At 37.8% G+C, this 21,622-nt stretch overlaps 1 protein-coding gene across 3 annotated transcripts; it reads left to right on the top strand.

Moving 5' to 3' along the window:
- The first annotated feature begins 528 nt into the window (after positions 1-528).
- LOC139139264 (cytochrome P450 3A24-like) lies at positions 529-21,323 on the top strand. 3 transcript variants are annotated; one of them, XM_070708127.1, is made up of 13 exons: positions 529-755; positions 2,551-2,644; positions 4,383-4,435; positions 5,072-5,180; positions 6,128-6,244; positions 7,373-7,461; positions 9,128-9,276; positions 9,974-10,107; positions 12,042-12,206; positions 12,654-12,874; positions 13,135-13,272; positions 17,102-17,264; positions 19,097-21,323. In XM_070708127.1, the coding sequence occupies exons 5-13, from the start codon at positions 6,236-6,238 to the stop codon at positions 19,172-19,174; spliced, it is 1,146 nt and encodes a 381-aa protein (XP_070564228.1). In that variant the 5' UTR covers positions 529-755; positions 2,551-2,644; positions 4,383-4,435; positions 5,072-5,180; positions 6,128-6,235; the 3' UTR covers positions 19,175-21,323. The 3 variants fall into 3 exon arrangements, with proteins under 3 accessions (XP_070564228.1, XP_070564223.1, XP_070564216.1); XM_070708122.1 differs by having other exon boundaries at positions 549-755; positions 5,072-5,168; XM_070708115.1 differs by lacking the exon at positions 529-755 and adding an exon at positions 914-1,112 and having other exon boundaries at positions 5,072-5,168.
- The last annotated feature ends 299 nt before the right edge of the window (positions 21,324-21,622 follow it).

The following is a 21,622-nucleotide window of genomic DNA, read 5'->3' on the forward strand; positions in this document are numbered from 1 at the left end:
TGACGTAATTCAGCCGATCTCCAACAAAATAAGGTAGCGCCAAAACTCAATGTAAAACTGACATTTCCGCAATATTTGGATAAAATTTAGTTTAACTTGAAGAAAATCTGGTGATTTATTGCATTTGTGATTCATTGCATTTGTGAAAATCTGAATGCGAGTGTAAGTATAATTTCACGGATTGCGTAAAAGTGGATCAGTGAGTGTACTTTTCAAAGCTGTCAACAATTTTCACCATTATTGGTGTGATTAGCATTTATCTTATACTGGTTGCCGTCATGTTTTGGTCATTTGCAAATTTCTTAGCAGTAGCTTCATTTTTGCTTCTAAATTTTCACTGAGATATCACCTGTGTGCGTATACTGGTCCTGGTCGTTCTTGACTCGGGCTTACACAGCCGTGTAGGAAGTCGTGGTCATTATTTACGGTCTGGGGGTCGCAGGAATTGCATTAGAAACTCCGAAATTTCGATCATTCAGATGTTCGGCAACTTAAATTGAATAGAAATTACGTCATTGAAACGCATGCGCACAAATGTCAATGTAGCTATTGTGTCACCTTTGCCGGCAGGCAACCTCCTCAGGCTCAAGACCGGCAGCCGATACAGTCTAGAACATTACCCTCCGACGGGCACACCGGCCAGTCACAGACGTACAATTCGCTAGTTGCAAGCCTCGCTGTAAAATGACTGATATATTCGGTGTGTTACCCCTGTCATGGGGCCTAGTTCTGGTAGCCATTGTCCTGCTGTATTTGTAAGTATGAGCGTAGAATTTGAGTTCATATAAGGTCATAGAACCAGTTAGCTATAGATCACCCTATGCATCCTACTTCGTGTACAGCATACACTTCCGTAAATAATGGTATCGGCCTACCCCCATGACATGGTACTGCAAACAGTGCAGCCTGTGCGGCAGTCAACGCAGTCCAGAACATGCCCTCAAACGGTCATAATGGCCAGTCGCAGAATCGATATAGCCATAACTACATGACTGTGTACAGACGCTCGTACAATTTTCAAGTTTCAAGCCTCGCTGTAAAATGACGGATATATTCGGTGTGTTACCCCTGTCATGGGGCCTAGTTCTGGTGGCCATTGTCCTGCTGTATTTGTAAGTATAAAATTTGCGTTCAATAGTTACACCATGGAGGTACAAAGAAAGAGGTTACATTTACAGGGTAGTGTTCGCCGTCGTGTTTGTTTTTCGTGAGTGTGTGTACGAACTCGTCCTAATGCCATGGCGTGTAGCCAATGTAAACCGCAGACAGTCTCGCTTCCACTGCTCATGCGCAAACTCACATTCAACCCTGGGGTAAGTATAAAGTGATCATTGTTTAACGTTAGTAAAAATCGAAAATTAAAAAATGTGTTCCAATCACACTGGGCTTAGGGACTTAGACTTGATATCTATGGGGAATTGTCTCGAAAATTGATCAGTGGACATTAATTTTTCCAACCTGCTTCCCCGGCCCACATCCATCAACTATTGTTCATTTTTGTCAAAAGAAGCTATGCACAAACCACAAACAAGGAGTCAAAGAGTGCACAAACTGATGATGTCACACCTGCCGTTGACAAAGCACAGAAGTTCCCTTATTGCGACATTTACAGCACTTTGTTGCAACTACCGTTTCAAACTTGAAGTCCATGGTAACGCTTCAACAACAACGCCAACAACTTAACAATGACAAATAAAAAGGTCACCAGCGACAAAATAATTGAATGTATGAAGAGAGAAACCTTTTAAATATTGACCAAAACATTATGTTTAAACCATGGAGCCAGAAACGGAGCTCCATGTTTAAACGAATCGATATGGCATGACGTATCCTTCGATCGATATTTCCTCTATCTGAGCAAAGGTCAGGTCACCTGCTGAGGTAATGCCTTGATTCGATTCATGCATGGAGCATTCGAGCATGGAGGCAGCTAGCTGTGGAAACGGAGCTATCTGTTGGCAGGGTAGCGTGCGTCGCTATGCGGGCCATCAACCCTGTGGCGGGGTTGACCTTTTGATGACCGGCACAGCGATGCACACTACCCCGCCAACAGATAGCTGCGTTTCCACAACTAGGAGGTAGCCCACGATTCGATATTCTTCCTCTGATACTGACATTGTTTAGTGCAAGAATTAAAATGAATTAAAATCGCGGCGTGGTAGTGATGTAAAAACAGTGGCACAGAAATGTGCAAATAGTCAAAGAGCACACATTGTCGCGAATACTTCACACAACTTATTCTTACCGTGGTTTATACCTCGTGTTTATGACTCTAGCAATGAACAAAATATACCCAACATAAAACGTCTTATATCTTACAAGGTGAATTTTAAAATTGCCTTCTTATACGTGTAGACGCAAGGCAGGCGCGGCTCTGTATACATATCAGGTTGCTGATACATAATTCATTCATTGCACAATGACGTCAACATCGGCCCATGATGATGTAATAATTGAACGACAAACTGTTAAGCATCCATAACTGACCAGTATCAGAGTTATATCTCGAATCAAATGAATTTTTTTTTTTGAAAACTACTTACTTACCAGATACTTAACGGCTCCATATTCAACTTTTACGAAGATGGGTCTATCCGGGCCGAAACCATTACCCATGTTTGGAAGCATGTTGTCCTATCGAAAGGTATGACGTCTTAGTACCATTTTACATCTCATTCTTTCATCTCTTGCTGGCTAAATCCAAATCTTCAACATTTCTAGCTTATGAATACTGCTTGGAAGAGATGCGTGCGCAAATCAATAGCATTAATCTGAGGTAGAATATGCCTCGGGGACAGATATTTTGACCCTCAAACTTTTGCTCTTCTTTCCTGATCTACCACTTGGCACAAAGACCTCCAATTAATTTCTTATAGGCCACCACAGTAGCGTTGAGCTCAATTTTCCTATTTTAAAACATTCAGTGGCATGAATCCTCTTGGTGTTAGGTCAATGTTAGCTTGATTACTGATGAATTTTTCGTGTGGGCAAGTCCACGGAAATTTTGTAAATAGCGCCCTCAGTGGTGTTTATGACAAAATTCAGGCCTGTTGTTATGATTTCTACTGGCCATCCACACATTACCGCAGAATGACAGCCATTATTGACAACAGTCTGCATTTTGATTCGAGCAGGAAAATATCTTTACAAAAATACTTCAAATTAAAGTTAAAACCAAACAAGCATCCATGCAGGTATCAAAACTTCAAGGTCTGCACTATTTTCTTCCGAACTATCTTCGGAAGTGAGTTAATGGTCTTGTTCCAATATAGTGAACCTTAATCACAAATATGCACAATTTAACACAAATGAAAGTATTGGTGAATCTGACTCAAATACTTAAATAAAAGAAAATTTACCCTAACAATAAAACTTTTTACGGTCTTAGTTTTTCTAAAACGAAAACTTTTATTTTTCTCCATAGAGTTAAGGTTCCAAGACAAGAAACTGACCTTTTTAAGCTAACAATTCTCTAGTGGTTAATAAGCTCAGAACCCCGTAAATTATATACTTTCGGAAAGCCTAGATATAGGGAAACATTTTGGTTACCATAGTGTTAGTCACCATTGTTTATATAACTATCACGTTGAGGTAATTTGCATAACCTTTCAAAAATTGGGTTTCCCTATGTTTTGTTTCAATGCTTCGAGATATGTGGTTCAAATTTGTGTGAGTGCAAGCTGTTCTAAGGATCTTCCAAAGTATGTGTCAGAATTTTTAAAAAAACCATCTTAAACAATTTTTATGCCAGAAAAACTTCCAGAGCGGTGAATTAAACCTTAGTTGGTTTCTTTAAAATTGTGCTTCAAAAAAACTAAGCAAGATAAAAAAAATGAGACACACTTTGGAAGACCGTTGTGACAGCTCGCATTCCAGCACGTTTGAAGTATTGAGACAAAACATAGAGAAAACCGAGTTTTGAAAGGTTATGCAAATTAGCTGTCATGTGATGGTTATGTAGACAATGGTGACACTGTGGTTACCAAAATGTTCCGCTAAAGCTAGGCTTTCAGAAAATGTATGATTTAGGGAGGTTCTGAGCTTTTTAACCACCAGAGAATTGCTACAAGAAAAAGGTCAATTGTCTTGGAACCTTAACACAGTGATTGCAGCCATTTTGTATTTCAAATATCGGTAAATCTTGCGTATTTTGTTTCTCCAGTACTAAAATTTGCCAGTGCACGGTGACCCCCCATTTTATTAATCGAAAGATTTCTTGAGGAAAGTTTGAGCAAAAGTTTATAAGTGTTCAATTTCGAGCGCATACTACCTAAACAGCAAACGAATATAGATTCCATCTTTTGCTCTTGACAATTCATAACAGAGGACATCATTGGAACTTTAAGTGTAACAGACTAAGTTAACAGACTTTTTCATTTTAGGGTTTATTCGACGTTGACAGGGAATGGCTGAAAAAATACGGAAGAGTTTATGGGTAAGTTGTGTCTAAACTTGTAATAAGAGAGAGAGAGAGAGAGAGAGAGAGAGAGAGAGAGAGAGAGAGAGAGAGAGAGAGAGTAGCAGTGATCAATGAATTGATTCATTAAATACGGTACATGATATTTAATACGATCGAAGTGTTCAATTTGTACATCTACAAGTCTTAACTATGTATACAATTGTGTGACCGCTTGCGTTCTTCCTCTGTAGTATTTCAAAGAAACCATCACATCCCTACACAGTCTCCTGAACTAGCTAGCAGTACTCATTGACGGCTGTGTACAATTCTGTGATTGAAGTCTCTTTTTTGTATCATTGGATAGAAAATGTTTTGGTAGACCGAACGTGATATACGGTAGACCGTAGTTACTCGGCGTCACTAGGTACAAATTTGCATATTTCTGCATCAGTCTGAGATTGTCCAGGAAATACCAGTGCACCAGAAACTTTTGCACTCATAAAACTCCAATATTTTTGTGCACAAATGTGTATGGCAGGTTATTTCAAATGATTGCGACGTTTCTTTTCACCTTTTACTAACGTTCAAGACCATAGCTACTGCCAAAGGCTGCGCTGAGAATTATTTATTGTATGATACAGATATGAGATATTACTTTGGTTTTTAACTTAGAGAATACCAAGGACGAAGGCCCGTACTTGTGATAAGTGACCCGGAATTAATTAAACAGCTGACAGTCAAGAACTTCTCATCGTTTGTAAACAGACGAGTAAGCTAACAAGTAAATCAGCTTATAAAATCGTAAATCAATCAATCTGTACATGATAAGTACAGGTAACACGATTAGAACTAATTTGGGATAATTGGATGGTGAAATAATGTCTGTTTAATTTACAAATGTTAGCTCATCTGCTTTCCTTCTTAAGTCATACACTTAGTTTTATGAGTATCTTTTAATATTGCAACATTCAGCTATAAGGCACCTGACATTTTTGAGAACTTTGAAAAATAATCAATATCCAATTATCCAAAATTAGTTCCATTCGTGTTTGATATGTTCATAAGTCAACGGACGTTTATTATTATATTTTAATATGGATAAATACATAAATTTACATACTTTATGAATATTCATTCTTCCTCGTAAACAAATAATAAACCTCGGACGTTTACCTTTTGAGTTTCATGTCCTTTCTGTAGCATGATGTGATGTTCTTCTTATCCATAATACGACGTAATATGTTGATTGTCGCTGTCATTGCGATGCGTTCCCCTGTTCAGTTTTTCCGAGGACTGTCACTGACATGGGTCACGTGAGATGGTTACATTATTTATTATGTTAGAATGTCTGTACCTTCTAGAAATTCTACATTCATTCTATCTGTCTGTCTGTCTTTCAGTCTGTCTCTATCTCTGTGTCTCTCGTTGATATATGTTATTCATATAAGCCTAAAAACTGAAATACATATAGGAGAGTTAAAGAATTTTATCACAATGACACTCGGTCATATCATCATACGTAAAAATGTGTGTGAGTTGTGTTTCAAGTCACGCCAATCCTTCACGTTCAGTACAGTAATCAGACGTGCGTCGTAATTATTCTCGTTTTGTTTCGAAACGAAAGTTTAAAACATAAGTTAGGGGTTTTCAACTATTCACCAATCGACGCTGGAAAAATTTTGTTCCACCTAAAGCAGTCATAGTCGAGTCTTCGTTTTTGCCTTCCAGGATGTTCCGTTGCGAAGTAAGCCTTTTGATGACGGACTGCCCACTCTGAGAGACGACAAATGGCGAAATGTTCGTAATACGCTAACTCCCGCTTTCAGCGGCTCCAAAATGAGGCTGGTAAGATATCTGAACTAACTGTGCATTGAAAGTTAATTTCAACTGCTGTTTACAGATACCGCCGCCGCATGACTTTTCCAAGGAACAGCAGCTCTATGGAAGGGGTGCTCGCCAAAATTTAAATTAGTTTTATTTGAGGGCGAAATGCCCAAAGGATCTTTTAATACTGTAGGTATTTTAATGAAGTCACGTGAGCAAAAAACACTGGCCATCCTAATATGCACCAACTTGTGTAGCTATACGATCCACATAGGCCGCTGGTGGCCTTCAATGGCTGTCAACAATTTAGAGTCATGTCTTAGCAAAGCTAAATGATTGCATTCCTTTCAGTGCTTGTATGGGCAACAAATTATTACGTACTCCAGTCGCTTTGTACTCTCGCTAAAACGAATCATGGACAAGCAATACTCGTGTAACAATCTAAACGGTGAGCATCAACTAACAAAAATAGTTTATCCAATTTTGACTTTGTAATGGACGATGACTCCTGTATTCTGATTCAGCAATTTCTACTAACAGCCTTTCCGTTTGTTACCGCCCTCAGAAGATCTCATAGTCAACATGCAACATGTAAATGCGATTTTTATAGCCTCAGTCAAACTCTTTTGAATGAAGAAACATTAGAGACAATAACCATTTCATATTAACTTCTTGAAGACTTTCTACTTTAATTTATCAAGATTCATTGAAAGTGATCTTAAAAGAAGTCGAAGTGACAGGTTTACAGTGTCACCGTGTGGCACATGTACAGTTGACATTATCAAAAACCAGGATGTAGGCTAACTCGCCATCCCTACAAAGCATGGCTCGGTAACCCACTATATCTCTGTGATATCTAACTAAGTGATATCTCTGCCCATGCCCACAGCACACAGTCCGGGTTCAACATAGTCACACACCCATGAAAACACAAAGTAAACATCAAAACCACGTAACGACATAAAGTCCCTTATGACTCATACTGAGATAATAAATTCCGTCGATCGAGAATATTCTTCTGTTTCGGACTGTCGTTATACATTTACTTTTCCGATACGAAGTAATCAAACGATATTTTTTGCACTTGAAAAGAATGACGTTCTCTCAGAGATCTTTGGCTCCTTACTCATTTCTTTGTTCCTTTTATAGATGACACCGTTGCTAAATGAGTGCGCAGATGTGATGGTCCGTGTTCTTGAAAGACATGTGAATGAAGACAAAATAGTCAAACTGAAAGAGTAAGTTCTTATCTCCCTGAAAACAGCACAGCGCCGTAATCATGATACTACGTGTTCCTAAGCGGAATAAGTTAATAAAAACAGTTTGCCAACGAACAAGCAGTCCGGCTCAACTCGTAAAAGCATAGCTTTAAATTTGCCAACATATACGAAATTAGTAAAGTGAATCGATGTGACAGCCTCTAAAGCTTATGACATTGTTCGCACTAATTTTCGGCCATTAGGGCATGAGACCAATATGACCCTTCACCAGCTCCCCTACGTTTGGCTTAGTGTTACGTGCAGAGAAAACGAACAAAAGGGTGAACTCAGCAGTTAACGTTTAAACAAAATTTATTACGAAAATAAAACTAATTGCTAAGTCAGGGATAGAGTACAAGCTTTAAAAGTGTACTGACTACTTATCTCAGCTGGGACGGCAAAGCTCCAGTCTCAGAGTTGTAACAGTCTGTCGGATGAATGAACAGTCCTTTGGCTTGCAGGCTTGAAGTTGCACAAAGTCCACAGTATAAATCCAGCGTTGGCAGTGAAGGTCTTGAAAAGTCTTGAGAATGACTACTGCTGGAGTTTAGTAACACACAAGAGACACGATCCCAAAAGTCTGACTGGAAGCTGTGCACGTCCCTTTTATACCCATGTGCTTACATAAAGGCATATAAGAACAATCTAGAACTTTTATTGACATGCTAATTACTGTTCTAATATTATCTCTCTTACACAGCTAACTAAATTTCCAGAACATTCCAAACATGACTAATTGAATTCAAGGTTATGAGGTCATTAAGGGAAGTGACCTTGAGAATGTTCTAGACTAATTGAACTCAGGTCATGATGAGTGTGGGGGAAATGACCTACATAACATTAGCTTGATTCGAACGTGGCCCTATTCCACTTCTGATGGTAAAATTTGGCGGCAGTTTTAGCAAAGTTGATGAAGTCCATTCTAGCGTTTACCCTTGGCGCGTTTACACTCCTTGTAGTTTGATTTGCTGTAAATAGCTTGTGATGAGTACAAAAGATTAACATGGTCGACATTCCACTGACCTTGTCCCGACTTCGCCTGTTGCAACTCACTCCAATATTTGCACCCAAGTAGGTAGAACACGCCTCGGGGTAGATATTCCGACTCTCATTTTTGTTCAATCCTTTTTCTGATATACCAATGATAGAGATCATCTAGAGACGAGAAAAATCACCATCTTAGCTTTTCGAAATATATATTTTTCCTACAGAGTTGACAGCGGAATGGCGGGCATTTCGAATTTTAAATATCGATAAATGTTAAGTAATTTATTTCAGAAGTACCAAACTTTGCACAGTTACCTCTGATTTTTATACTTTGATTTGGTAAGAGAATAGTGGAAATTTCTATCGAAAAATCTTGACCAAAAGTTTTAAGTCCGTTACTTTCGAGGCGCATACAGTATTACCTTATACAGAACAAAAACTATGAAATAGTCAATGGTCATGAGGTCACCTAATTCTATTTAAAGTATTGGCATTGCATTGGTGTTAGGTGCATCTGGTTTCGACCGAGCTAATTTTACCTAGAGTTGTTTGTTTGTTGTTTGGTTGGTTTTGATCCAAACATATGGGTTGAGTGTCTAAATCCCACTACAATTGACGTCCAGCCACTTGGCTATGTTTTTATATTTTCCTTCAACAGATTTTTTGGTGGATATAGTCTGGATGGCATCGCTATGACGTCATTTGGTGTGGATATCAGCTCGCAAGAAACTCCAAATCATCCATTTGTGGAGAACATAAAGAAACTGGTGAATGTGTCATTATTTTCTCCCGTGATATTGATTGTATGTAAGTACAGTGTATGTCGATTTTCTGTTACTGGTCTCCTCCCCTCCTTTCTCTCCATCTGTTCTGTGAATGTAGAGTGAATTTAAGCTATGAAGCATCCTTAAATTAAACGGGTCGGTTTATTGATTGCAAGTAATTCAAACAATATTATTGCCCGTAAAATGCCTGTGCAGCCAATGTCACACATGTGATGAGGTACGGCTTTGTGTCAGCAGAAATACGACAGTGCTGTGTCATGACTTAGATGTATACAATTTGTAAAGATATCACTGTATTTTGTATCTATCGTATTGACGTTTTAGGGGCATAATATGAAAGCTTAGAAATTCATTATATTTATGTGTACTTCCTCGTAGTTTAGTTGTGTTTGTGAAGGATGGTTTCTCACTCTTCTCAGAAATGATGTCGAAAAGATTGTGTTCATAGTAATTTAATTTGGGTTGTATATTTTTCCATGTCCAATTTGAATAGTATGAATACAATACGTCACGAACTGGAATTTATGTTTCAACAACATTGTGCACTGTACAAAATGCAAAAACTTTGAATTTTCGCATTCACTTGCGTAGAAGTATACAAATTTGTACCTTAAACAAGGATGAAAATGAACATTTTATCGAAAATTAAAAATATTGTGTCTTTTAGAGTGGATTTATAGATTTTAATATCCAGTATTATGATTTTTTTCCCTATTAAGTTTTCTTACCCTTCCTGGTACCGCTGTTAAATTATCTGGACATATCAACGATTCCCAAGTCGGTGAGGAAATACTTACTAAGTGTCGTTGATGACACTATTAATCTGAGGAAACAAGAGGACGGCAAAAGCAAGGTGAGATGCAGTTACCGCATTAGAAGCAAGATAGAGTGTGCCTCGGATTGTATTCTGACTCTCACAATTTCACAACTAATTCCTGGTCTATTGTTTGTAGAGGCTTAAGTATATAAATAGTTTTAATCGGCGTATTTTTGTGAAAATCGAACAATGTTGATTTTGCCCAATGTCGAACACTGGAATGGCGGCCATTTTATATTTTTGGCTTGGGTAAGTGCTAGGTTCCCTAGTAGCAAACGAGTTTTGCGGGGTGACCCCTGATTGTATTTTGTTCTGGATTTCGAAAGAGATAACATTTAGGAAAGCTTTGGCGAAAGTTTAAAGGGACAAAGTCGCCCATTTTTCATGAATTTTGTTTGATACGAGACACTGTTTATATTGTTTGACATTTTGAAAGATACTGAATGAATGGGTGACCATGCATATATTCGACCCCGGTTTTAGACACGAGACATAATTTACATTTTAATTTTATTTTTATTTATTTATTTAAATCAGGCTCAAGGCCCATAGACGTTACATAAAAAAGGGAAAAAAATGGTAACAGAAAGTACAATTGTTCACATTCAAAAACCGACAAAAATACTAGCTAGTATAAAATATTTCTCCAATGCCTGCACTGATATGAATCTATATATGTACAATTATAAATATTCTTGACGTAAAAATTTGTGCATTGTTGTATTCTACTGATAAAATTATGAACACACTTACGCATTAACTCGCCAAATGATAACACAGAGAACGTAACAAACATAGTACTAGCACTACATCGCCTAGAGAGATTAAAAAGCCGTCTGAAACAGTTGTTATATGCAACACGAATTTTGTTGTATGAACTTAATTTAAAATTTGACCAAAGATGACAACAATATAGATTTGAACAGAAAGACTTGAATAACTAACTTTAACTTGACTAGAGCAATATGCAAATTTTCTGAAAAAACGCGAGATGAATAAATGGTCATGACCATTAATTCTTTTTCGCGATAGTGTCATTTAATTTGTCTAAAACAAGGGTCGAAGATATGCATGGTCACCCATTCATTCAGTGTCTTTCCACATGTCAAACAATATAAATAGAGTCTCGTATCAAACAAAATTCATGAAAAATGGGCGACTTTGTCCCTTTAAGTCTTTCTTTAGCGTGCGCGTAAAATTCATTACAGTAATCTTTGTTCAAACTTTGTCAAAGGAAACTTTCAACCATTATCTTCCAAAACAAGGGAAAACAGTGGTTACATGTACCTTGTGAATTTTGGTACTAGAGCCACAAATAAACGTGAATTTACCGATATTTGAAATTTAAAATTTGCACTATTGATCCCTGTTGTAATTCTATAGATAATGATGAAATTGTCGATCCCAAAAAATAACAAAAAAAAAACCCAAGACAGTAAAAACTTAATTTACAAGAGCTTCAAAATGAGCCAACACAAGTGGTAGAGCAGAAAAGAATTGTAAAAATGTTTGAATATCTGTCACCGAGGCGCATTCTACATTAAAACATCTGCAGTCATAGTAACGGATAAGGCAATGTCCGTGTATACAGAGTCGTTCGATGCGTTTTAACTGTTTGAGAGATAAATTATTTTGCGACAGCCTCATGAAACGTGAACAAGCCCCTTTTAATGCGACTGTGAGGATAAAAGGGGCCGATGGTAGTTTTACAATATGTACTAGTGGTAAATAAGCTAATGCGAGCCAAGTTTTGTTTAATTGCGTGCACTTCTGATGAGATAGGCCTACGTATACATTTTTGTTGAATTAAAAACAACCAAAAACCCCTAAAAACAAAAGCTGGCTTCATCCTCACATGATACCATAATGTAATTGTCACCTTGCCAACGTTTAATTTTTTCCTCAAAAGTTTAAGAAGACATGAGGCTGCATATATTCATTTTGTTCATATTGCTATTTCAAAATCCCAGAGAACGGATCTCCTGCAGTTAATGTTGAACGCCCGTGAAGTGTATGAAAAATACATTCAAGATGGCGGACACAAAGAGGGAGACGATGTGCACAATGGACCGACGCATGTCGGCAAGACCAGCGATTATCACAAAGGATTCACCAACAGTGAAATAACCGCCCAGGTAAGCCATGTCACCGCATATGGCGTCGGACCACGAAGCTAGGTTTTAAGAAAAATAATGCCAACCTTTGAGCTTTGTTGCCAATTTTGCTTAGATCGTTATAGTATTATGTATGTATGTATGTATGTATGTATGTATGTATGTATGTATGTATGTATGTATGTATGTATGTGTGTGTGTGTGTGTGTGTGTGTGTGTGTGTGTGTATGTGTGTGTGTGTATGTATGTGTGTATATGTATGTATGTATGTATGTATGTATGTATGTATGAAGGCGGGTAGGTAGGTATTGAGGTAGGGATGTTTGTAGGTAGGTAGGGAGGGAGGTAGGGAGGCAGGTAGGTAGGTAGGTGTCTGTCTGTCTGCCTACCTATCTGTCGGCGCGCATAGTCGCTTTTGTGAAAACCAATGTGTAATGTTTTTCAATTGGTCATCATTTGTCCTTATAGTCGTCACTGTTCCTCCTCGCTGGCTACGAGACAACTAGCACACTCCTGGCGTGTTTGGCTTACAGTTTAGCAGTGAACCCTGATGTCCAGGAAAAGTTGATTGCTGAAATCGAGGAGGTGATGGCCGAGAAGGAGACGCCTGGTTACGATGACCTCGGCAAGATGCACTATCTGGACATGGTGATCAACGAGACACTACGTGCTTACCCGCCAGCAGTGAGGTGAGGTTGAGTCTGACAACTTTGAAACACTGTATGTTAGTTCGTCCCTATACAGATTGAGCAGCCGCAAGTCAATTCAAGAACATGTAATGGAGGAAGTGTTGAGTTTAGAGCTGCTTCAGTATCTTGAAATGAGCAGGAAAAATATACGAATGTTTGTCCATGTACGTGAGCTTATCTCATGTGACGTTAAAAAAGGTATTGTTAGTGTAAAAGTGGACTGGCCGTTTACATATAATTGATTTTTCTTTTGTACACAGGATTGAAAGAGTTTGTAATGAGGCCACGACCATTGGCGAAATAAGCATTCCTGAAGGAATGCTTGTATCTGTGCCTGTTTTTGCCGTGCACTTTGACCCGGAACTGTACCCAGACCCCGAAAAGTTTGACCCTGAAAGGTTTGTCAATAATGGCACGTTCTCTTAACAATAGACGCACTCTTAAATACTGTCTTACGCACTTGGAAAAGTGTTGGAATTTATTGCATTTTTGAACAATCAAAGAGAATGACTATCGCTGTCAGCGACGCGGAGCTTATCTTATAGGTGGATGTGTGTCAGTCAACCGGCATCCGTCATCTTTTCACATTTAAATCTTCTTCATGATGGCCGGTCCAATTCCTTTAATATTTAGAGTACCTGTGCTAAAGGATGAGATTTGTTCAAATTGTGATGAAATATGCAAATTTCAATTTTTTTATGTGAATTTTGCCTGGGGGGACTCTTCTCCTTAATGGCTGGTCCGACAGCTTTAATGCGTGGTATATAGGTCCTTCGGGTGTCGGATTACCTTATTTTAATGTATTCAAATTTTGTCATTTTTGGTCAAAAAATCCTCATAAAATCTTCTTCTTCTCAAGATGAGGTACACAGGTACGTAGGGATGATCTAAATGTGTTATTGTGAAATTATTATGGAATCTTCAATTTCTATTTCAGTGACCGAATTTTTTGTGATGTTTGATCGAAAAATTTTTTCTCAAAATCTACTCGTTCGATAGCTTCGATATTTGGTTGACATTTCCTGTGGATGATCTTGAAATCTTAAATGTTGTATTTTTGTAGCTATTTTTGCCAGTTTTGGTCAGGCCATCCTGAAATGAGCTGAATATTTTGACCTTCCTCATCAACACATGTGTCACAAATAGTTGTTCTCTGCAAAACACAGTTAGCTTTATCAACCACTAGGTCACTCGTTAAGAGAATTCTGTACAAATTTGCCTCTTCAACCAATAGGCGGTAAAATTCTCTTTGTCCTTTTCTTTTTGCAAAATGTCGACGTTTGAATTTATGCATAACACTACAATGTCAAAGTTAAACATCTCAAAAATGTCATGAATTCTGATATTGAATACTGCCCAAACTCGGTTTCGTTGTTCATATTACGAAATGAAGTATATTCTGGAAGATTCCACATGCCAGAAAATGCCAAGACATTTTGACCGGTTGACCTCGCTGTTAATTTTATGCAGGAAATTACAATAACAATGCTTGGTCGAATGACGCAGTGCCTTGAGGGTGGGATCGCCAGTGGTATATGGGGAGGAGTACCTTCCCGATGGTGATAAATGGTGCAGATTACCGTCGCCTAGGTGACTGGCGTATACGCGTGCCAAAAGACACCTATGGTTGATTTCCTGTTGCCCAGTCGGATGGCAGAGTTGCAAATACCTGGACTGAACCATTTGGTTTTTTGTGGGTGTCGGCGGTACTTTGACAATATAAGTAAAGATGCACATATATTGAGTTTATTGTCTTGTTTATGAGCAGCCAGTATTTCCAACAGCATAAATTATGTGCATTTGCCCTTGAAGAAATAAATAATTTTCGAATAAAACATCGCGAATGTAACTACATTCCTTAAGCTCGACGTGCCCCAAAGAACCATAAAATCGCCCGACTTTCGATTGAAGAGATAAATGAGTTTTGCCAAACCGCGTATACAGAAAAAGTGGCAGATGACTTTATTTTTAGAATCATAGACAGTATAGCGAGATGCAAAAAATGTGAAACAGGCTCCCCACCTAATTATCCTAAATGTTTATGTATCGAGTTTGTGTTTGATTCGTTTCGAAAATGTTTCCTACATTCATATCCGATTGTTTGTGTTCATGAAATGTTTGTTTCGCTTTGCATATTTGTAGAGAAGTTTGGATTAGTGTGTACGGTAATGTTTTGTTTGTGTGGGGAAAGCTTATGGCGAGACGCAGCCGGACCTATGCTGTTACAAAAGTTGATAGAGTCGCCCTTTGACGCTTGCGTTTCGAAACCCGAGTATGGTTTCTCATCAGTCGCAGTGTAGATTCTTTCCTTAGTTTGTGTTTGTGAAAATTTATTTTAATGCATTTTAGTGGTCTTGCTTTCCGATTAGCGAGGCAAGTAGATTAATTTGGTCACGTTGTGAGTCCGTTTGGTGGTTCGGTTTGTTTGTTCTATATTTCTTTACTTCGGTAAATTTTGTTTCGACTGGTGTGTCTTTTAGATTTTTGCGGAGGTTTGTGAATTTTTAGGCAATAAGTACCACTGCGGGGTACGGATTTTATGTTTATTGGATCAAGATACTCACAAGTATCCTGGTTGATGTGCTTGTTCTCGTACATTTTGATTCATAGTTCGTTTACTTTGTTTACTGTTTGTTCTGGCTTGTTGTGTATAATACTGAGTGTTACGTAATTGCCTTTCGCATTCGAGTACGTGATCGTTTGTGTTGACAATAACGAAAAACCGACCCTTGTCGAAGGGTTATTTTCCCAAAATTTGTCCATTGTTTGCAAGCTGGTTTATCGCGATTCTTTTGGCACGCGACATGTTTTGTTTCCTTGTTTGAAAGGGTATCTCTAGAAGTGCGAGTTTAGAAGCTTCAGATAGCTTTCAAGTTTTTTTTTTTTGTTGTTCGTGGAGTCCAATTTGACTTTTCTTTGAATTGGTGTTGCGATTGTTTGTGTCTCACGATGTAGCGTAGTCACATTATACGACTTTATTTGTTGAAATCCTGAGGTGGTTTTATTCTTTTTGGTTTTGTTGGTGTCTGAATGAATTTTAAGGCTTTTGCCTAGTACTATTTTTCGGAGTTTCATAGTTTGAGCGATGATAGGTTGTTGTTGAATTTCATGTTGTTGTCGGCTTTTCTTTAGAAATAGCTTATTTATTTCCACGGCCATGTTTTCTGTTACGTTACTGTGATTGTTTATTTTGTATTTAATGTTGTGTTTCAGTTGTTTGTTATGTGTACGATTTTTGTTATTTATTTTAAGTGTGTGCGTTCTATGTCATTTTATCGTATTTTTTTGTAGTTCTCTTTTTGGAGTATTTGGTGGCCCTGAAAAGGGCCGCTTGGTGTGGGTTTTTGTTAGCGCTTGGCGCGTTTGTTTTGGCGATGAGCCTAGCTTTTTTATGCTTCTTTTCGCCGATTCGATGTGCTTGGTGAGTAGGTGTTTGCCGCCTTCTTGTCACTGTGTGTGCGTACATGGACAGTCTGCATAGCCCTTAATGTAGTATCGATTTTGATCAAACTTACAATTTAGGAGTATATATCAAAACTGATAAATGATTTATGTGATTACTGTAGCTATAGATAGGCTACACTCAGGACGGGCAGCGACGGGCAGTAATTAGTAGGCAAAACAAGTGTTTTTCACCGTGGGCAGAACTCGGTGCAATGATACTGAACATTAATAGTAAGCCTGTCACCTTGAAGGTAATACTGTAGGTGAAACAAGGACTTCAAACGCACGATGGTACAAACAACACCACAAGTGAAACGTACACATAGAAATACACGCGTTCCTACGTTATGCCCACCCGGGCCACACGATTAAAATATGACTGATACTGCTGGATAGTGTTAATTGGGTCGGTAAACAGTCAATTAATAGTTTAATTGACTACCTGGGTGATTGGCAGGTCGTGTCCAACGACGCATATGCAAAGCAGGCCAAAAGACAAAAGCCCCCAAAGTTATTGACAGCTGGCCAGGGGTCACCATGAATACGTAATGAAGCTTCACTACGCAGAAACTGCGTAGTCAAGCCCTTCTTAACCGGTCAAACCCTCTTGGCATTTTCCCTCATGCAGACTCCTCTTCGGGCAGTAGACTAAAAGGAGAAAATGAAAAATGGGAAAATATTTTGAGAAAAAGTAATGGCGATGTGTCATATGACTGGTAAATGATCTTACAAGAGAATGGTGTGAACCTAGAACCTGAAAGTATTATTTCCACATTATCACAGATTTTCCAAGGAAGAGAAGGAGAAACGTCACCCCTTCGCATGGTTGCCGTTCGGAGCTGGTCCTCGTAATTGTATTGGGATGAGGTTAGCCCTCATGTCTGCGAAAATTGCCGTTGTGCGCACGCTCAGGAAGTTCACCTTTGAACCGTGTGCAGAAACCCCGGTAAGATGTTATCGTATGACAAATGTTGCAATAATTTCTAACCGTGTGTGTGACTGGGTTTGTGTGTCCGTCCGTCCTTCTGTCCGTAGATAGATTAGTCATAACTTAAAAATAATTGGTAAAGATATCATCCAGTTTGGTACTCATTGTTATGGAAAGATCTAGATCTGATAAGCTTTTTATGGATGCAGTCTGCATAATTAACGGTCGTGCAAATAATAAATGAATTTGTGTATTAGGCTATATCTGAAGAAGTACTCAACTAAATGTGATGTAACTATGCAGGTACTCAAATTTTCTAAGGTAGTAATATGCTAAAACTTTATTAGGCATGGCTTACAGATCATTAGCTCATTCTCATATTTAACTAATTCTATAATTGGATTACGTATCAATCCTGAGTGCACTGGTTTTGAATAGATCTCTGTTCCTGATTGATCATAGATATTTTTCTTAATATGCGGTAAGTTTGATGACAACGACATTCTTATTGTCCAAAGATATTCATTAGCTTGGCAGATTAAATGTAGTGTGAAGTTTCTATAACACAAGCAGTCAATGTTTTTCAGCGTATTGACCTTTCGATCTGTTACACACCGCCATCTAGAGGTCAAATATAAATTATTAATTTCTTTTTGCCATTTTGATGAAGATCGTCGTCCATGACAAATCGAAAGCTCAACACGCTGAAAAACATTGACTAATTGTGTTTAGAACTTCATACCACATTCTTGTTATTAGCTCATTGACATATTTTATGAAATTGTTCAATTAGGTTATATATCATAACTGTATGCGATAATTCTGGTCAGAACTCTGTTGTACATTTATCATACTTAGTTATATTTATGCTGAAAGTTCGATGACCATGACATACTGGTTAATGGCTTCACGCATTTAATGAAATTCTGTAGGCCTCATTAGGCTTCAAAGTTTTCATGTCAATAGTGAATCGACTGAATTTCAATAGACCTGTAAGGTACAGCAGTCACATTTACATAATGGCATATCATAATTAGCTCATTTACATATTTAATGATTTCTGTAATTAGGCCTTGAACAAAACTGAATGTAGAGGATTTGATCAGAAGTCAAAGGAACATTTGACATTCTTTTGCTTATGCGGAAAGTTTAATGATCATGTTATGTTTATATCATACCTGTATTTCCTCTTGCTGAAAATTTGACGAGTGGGACATATCATAATTTTTTCATTTTCTGATTTATGAATGACCAACCGTAAGTCGGCCAAATATCAAAGCTGAATACAATGAATTTGAACGAGAACTGTGTTTACCCCTAACATTATAAGGGTGACAAGCAGCAAGTTTGTGTATAGTATACACAAATATCTATTAACACCAATATTTTTCAATTTTTGCTTCCATACCATGTTTCTGATGCATTACTTTTTGCACACGGTGTCCATCTTGCTTTGATTTTGTATATAAACAAGGAATAGATGTAGTAGTTTCGGAAACTTGGATGTTCTATAGACATGTAAATATGCATTCGCAAGATCATCGACTTGTGAGATATCAACTCTGGCACGCGAGTCTAATGTTGCATATACACGATACACACTGGCCATAAAAGGAGATTGAAAGTAAGATAAAAACAATGTGACAATGTAAGTGTGGATATAAAGTTAATATGCTATAGTGTACCGCTGTGTTCGTTGTAGAGAATGACATTTGGACAAACAGAGAACGCTCTCAAACTGAAAACCCTCCATTTTTACGTCAATGCTACTTCAGATAACAACAGTCGCTATCAGACGACATTTTCAATCTAACTGTGTATTAATATTGACGTTTCTTTTGTTTTAACAGATACCACTGAAGCCTGGCAAGGATTCCAGGGTTATACCGCCAGAGGACGTTCCTGTCAGAGTAAAAGCGAGAGAGTGATTACAGTTTTATAACGGTCACTAAAATGATTCAATGTCACGAATTTGATCCTGGAGTCGCTTTTAAAAGATTCTTACTTTGATGTTTTGTTGATCATTTCTCTTTAAAATGCAACAATTGCCGACTTACCGTCAATGTCATCTCACCTATCTCAACCATTATGCAGATTGTGTACGCCTTGACTCTCGAGCGGAGCATTGAGAACGCCGCGCCCTCTAGCGACGGATCTTCCATTCTACTGTTCACGCAGCTGCCTACAGTTAAACCGTTATAAACATAAGACTGACCCTTGCTGCAACGCAAAATCTTCACTGAGATAAACTTTACACACACTTGATCGCCAATAGTTGACCACTTGTGACGTTATGCACTACAAATTTTAAAACTCAAGGGGTATCCGATACTGGCAAATTCTTGGACGGTTTGTATGTAAATGTCCTGATAGCCATATTAGATATGTGAAATATTTTTGCATAATGTAAAAAATTGCTTTTGCATATTCAAACTTTGGTTAATTCGTTGTTGTCACGTCATACTTTAAAATCTGTAGCTAGGCAGTCTTATATAAAATTGTTATAATCGTAATATACGGTAGTACTCCCAATCGAAAGACAAACTTTTGCTCGATAATGGGAACGTTTCAACATTCCGTTTCGAAATTGGGAATAAATTCGAGGATTAACCATACGAATTTTATGTACTAGAGAAGGAAAACACCCGACTGCGGACACTGACATTATAAATGACCGTTCTTTTTATAAAACTCTGTGGAAAAAAACAATATTTCCGATTTTCACAAAATTAATCCAGTGAAACTTTATTTACTTAACCAGCTTTAAACAAGCCATGACAAGTAATGGACAATTTTTTTTAAACCGAAAGCTATCTGTTGTTTCGTTTAGTAGATGAAATATTAGAATCTAATGAAGCGATTTATTTTTTGAGTGAGGAAGACAGCTTCTTGCAGCAAAGCCCAAACCACTTATCACAGACGCGAATAATAGCAACTATCAATTGATATAGAAATTTACTTGCTGTGATTTTAACTTATGATGATGTCAAATAAATACAGACCTCTTAACGAAAGACATGAAAAAAGCTTCAAAATGGGACGACCAGATCATGTGATACGATCGCTTTAGTTGAAGGCACTGTCCTGATTTCCCATGATGCTTGATAGCTGATCATGAAGACAATTTTAGGAATGTTCGAAAGCCTATAGCGAGAACACTGTTGATACACACAAGATTAATATTGTGTATTTAGCTATGGAGACTCCTCTCGCACGACGAATCTTGTAATTTCCGTTGTTCTGGTGTGACGTCAGGGAGTCCATCTGTAAGTTACAGTCGAGCCTTATCTCAGATCGTACACAGGAAGTGAACAGAAGTAACCATGACTAGCGGGACTAGCGTCAGGATTTTATATTCAAGTTAGATTAGAGGTAGAATGGGCCTCAGGAACTAGCCTAACTCTCAAATTTTTACAATATTGTACTTACGTATTGCAAATTTCATTTTCAATTATAAATACGCAAGTCTCATTAAGGTAGAACGCACCTCGGGGACAGACATTCGGACTCTCAAACTTTTACAATTCTCTTCTGATATACCACATGTGGGGGTTCATTTTAAAGCTCTTGGTGAAAGAAAACTTTTCACCGGCTTAGTTTTTCGAAATTCGAAAATTTTCATTTTTCTCCATAGAGTTAACACAGGGATGGCGGCCCTTTTGAATTTCTAATATCGGTAAATCTTGGGTAATTTGTTTCTCTAGTACCAAAATTTGCACGGTGACCCTCTATTTTTATTCTTGATTTTGAAAGAGAATGATTGAAAGATTCCTTGAGGAAAGTTAGAGCAAAATTTTAAGTCTTTCACTTTCGAGGTGCATACTACCTTAAGCAACGACGGGGAAAAGGGCAATGTTGGAGTCAGAAATAACAGCTTAGAGCTTATCGAGCCTTGTCCCATTTTCGTGAAATTTACATTTCATTATTTGCCTTGAAGAGTTAATTATATCAACCGTTTGTCAAAAATCTATAATTTAAGTGTAAATATTAAACAAATATTCACAAATCTTAGTATTCATTTAAGAGATGCTGTCTTAACGATTTTATTAATAAATGACTTGATGCACTTGGTTTGACAATAAGTGGTAGTTTATTCCAGACCTTTGCACACATATATGAGTGACGCAAACTGTCCTGCAGTTTTACGTAGTTTCATTAAAGGTAAGTTTTGACCAAGTTTAAATATGCTGGAATACCTAATGTGGTAGCTCATTTTAAAAACTCTTTTGAGTAAGAAAAAAATTCGCCTTCTCAGTTTGTTGAAAATCGAACATGTTATTTTTCCAAAAGAGTTAACAAAAGGATGGCAGCCATTTGGAATGTCAAATACCAAGAAATTTTAAGGTAATTTGTTTCTCGTACCAAAATTTGCACGG

This window comes from Ptychodera flava, chromosome 1 (genome assembly GCF_041260155.1).
Source record: "Ptychodera flava strain L36383 chromosome 1, AS_Pfla_20210202, whole genome shotgun sequence".
In the NCBI taxonomy this organism is placed as follows: domain Eukaryota; kingdom Metazoa; phylum Hemichordata; class Enteropneusta; family Ptychoderidae; genus Ptychodera; species Ptychodera flava.

What these genes read in the sequence shown, in the direction of transcription:
- LOC139139264 (XM_070708122.1), top strand. Translation starts at nt 685, where the DNA reads ATGACTGATATATTCGGTGTGTTACCCCTGTCATGGGGCCTAGTTCTG. An exon ending in GCCATTGTCCTGCTGTATTT is followed by an intron (nt 756 to 2,550) that starts GTAAGTATGAGC and finishes CTTACTTACCAG; the next exon opens with ATACTTAACGGCTCCATATT. An exon ending in GAAAAGTTTGACCCTGAAAG is followed by an intron (nt 13,273 to 17,101) that starts GTTTGTCAATAA and finishes ACATTATCACAG; the next exon opens with ATTTTCCAAGGAAGAGAAGG.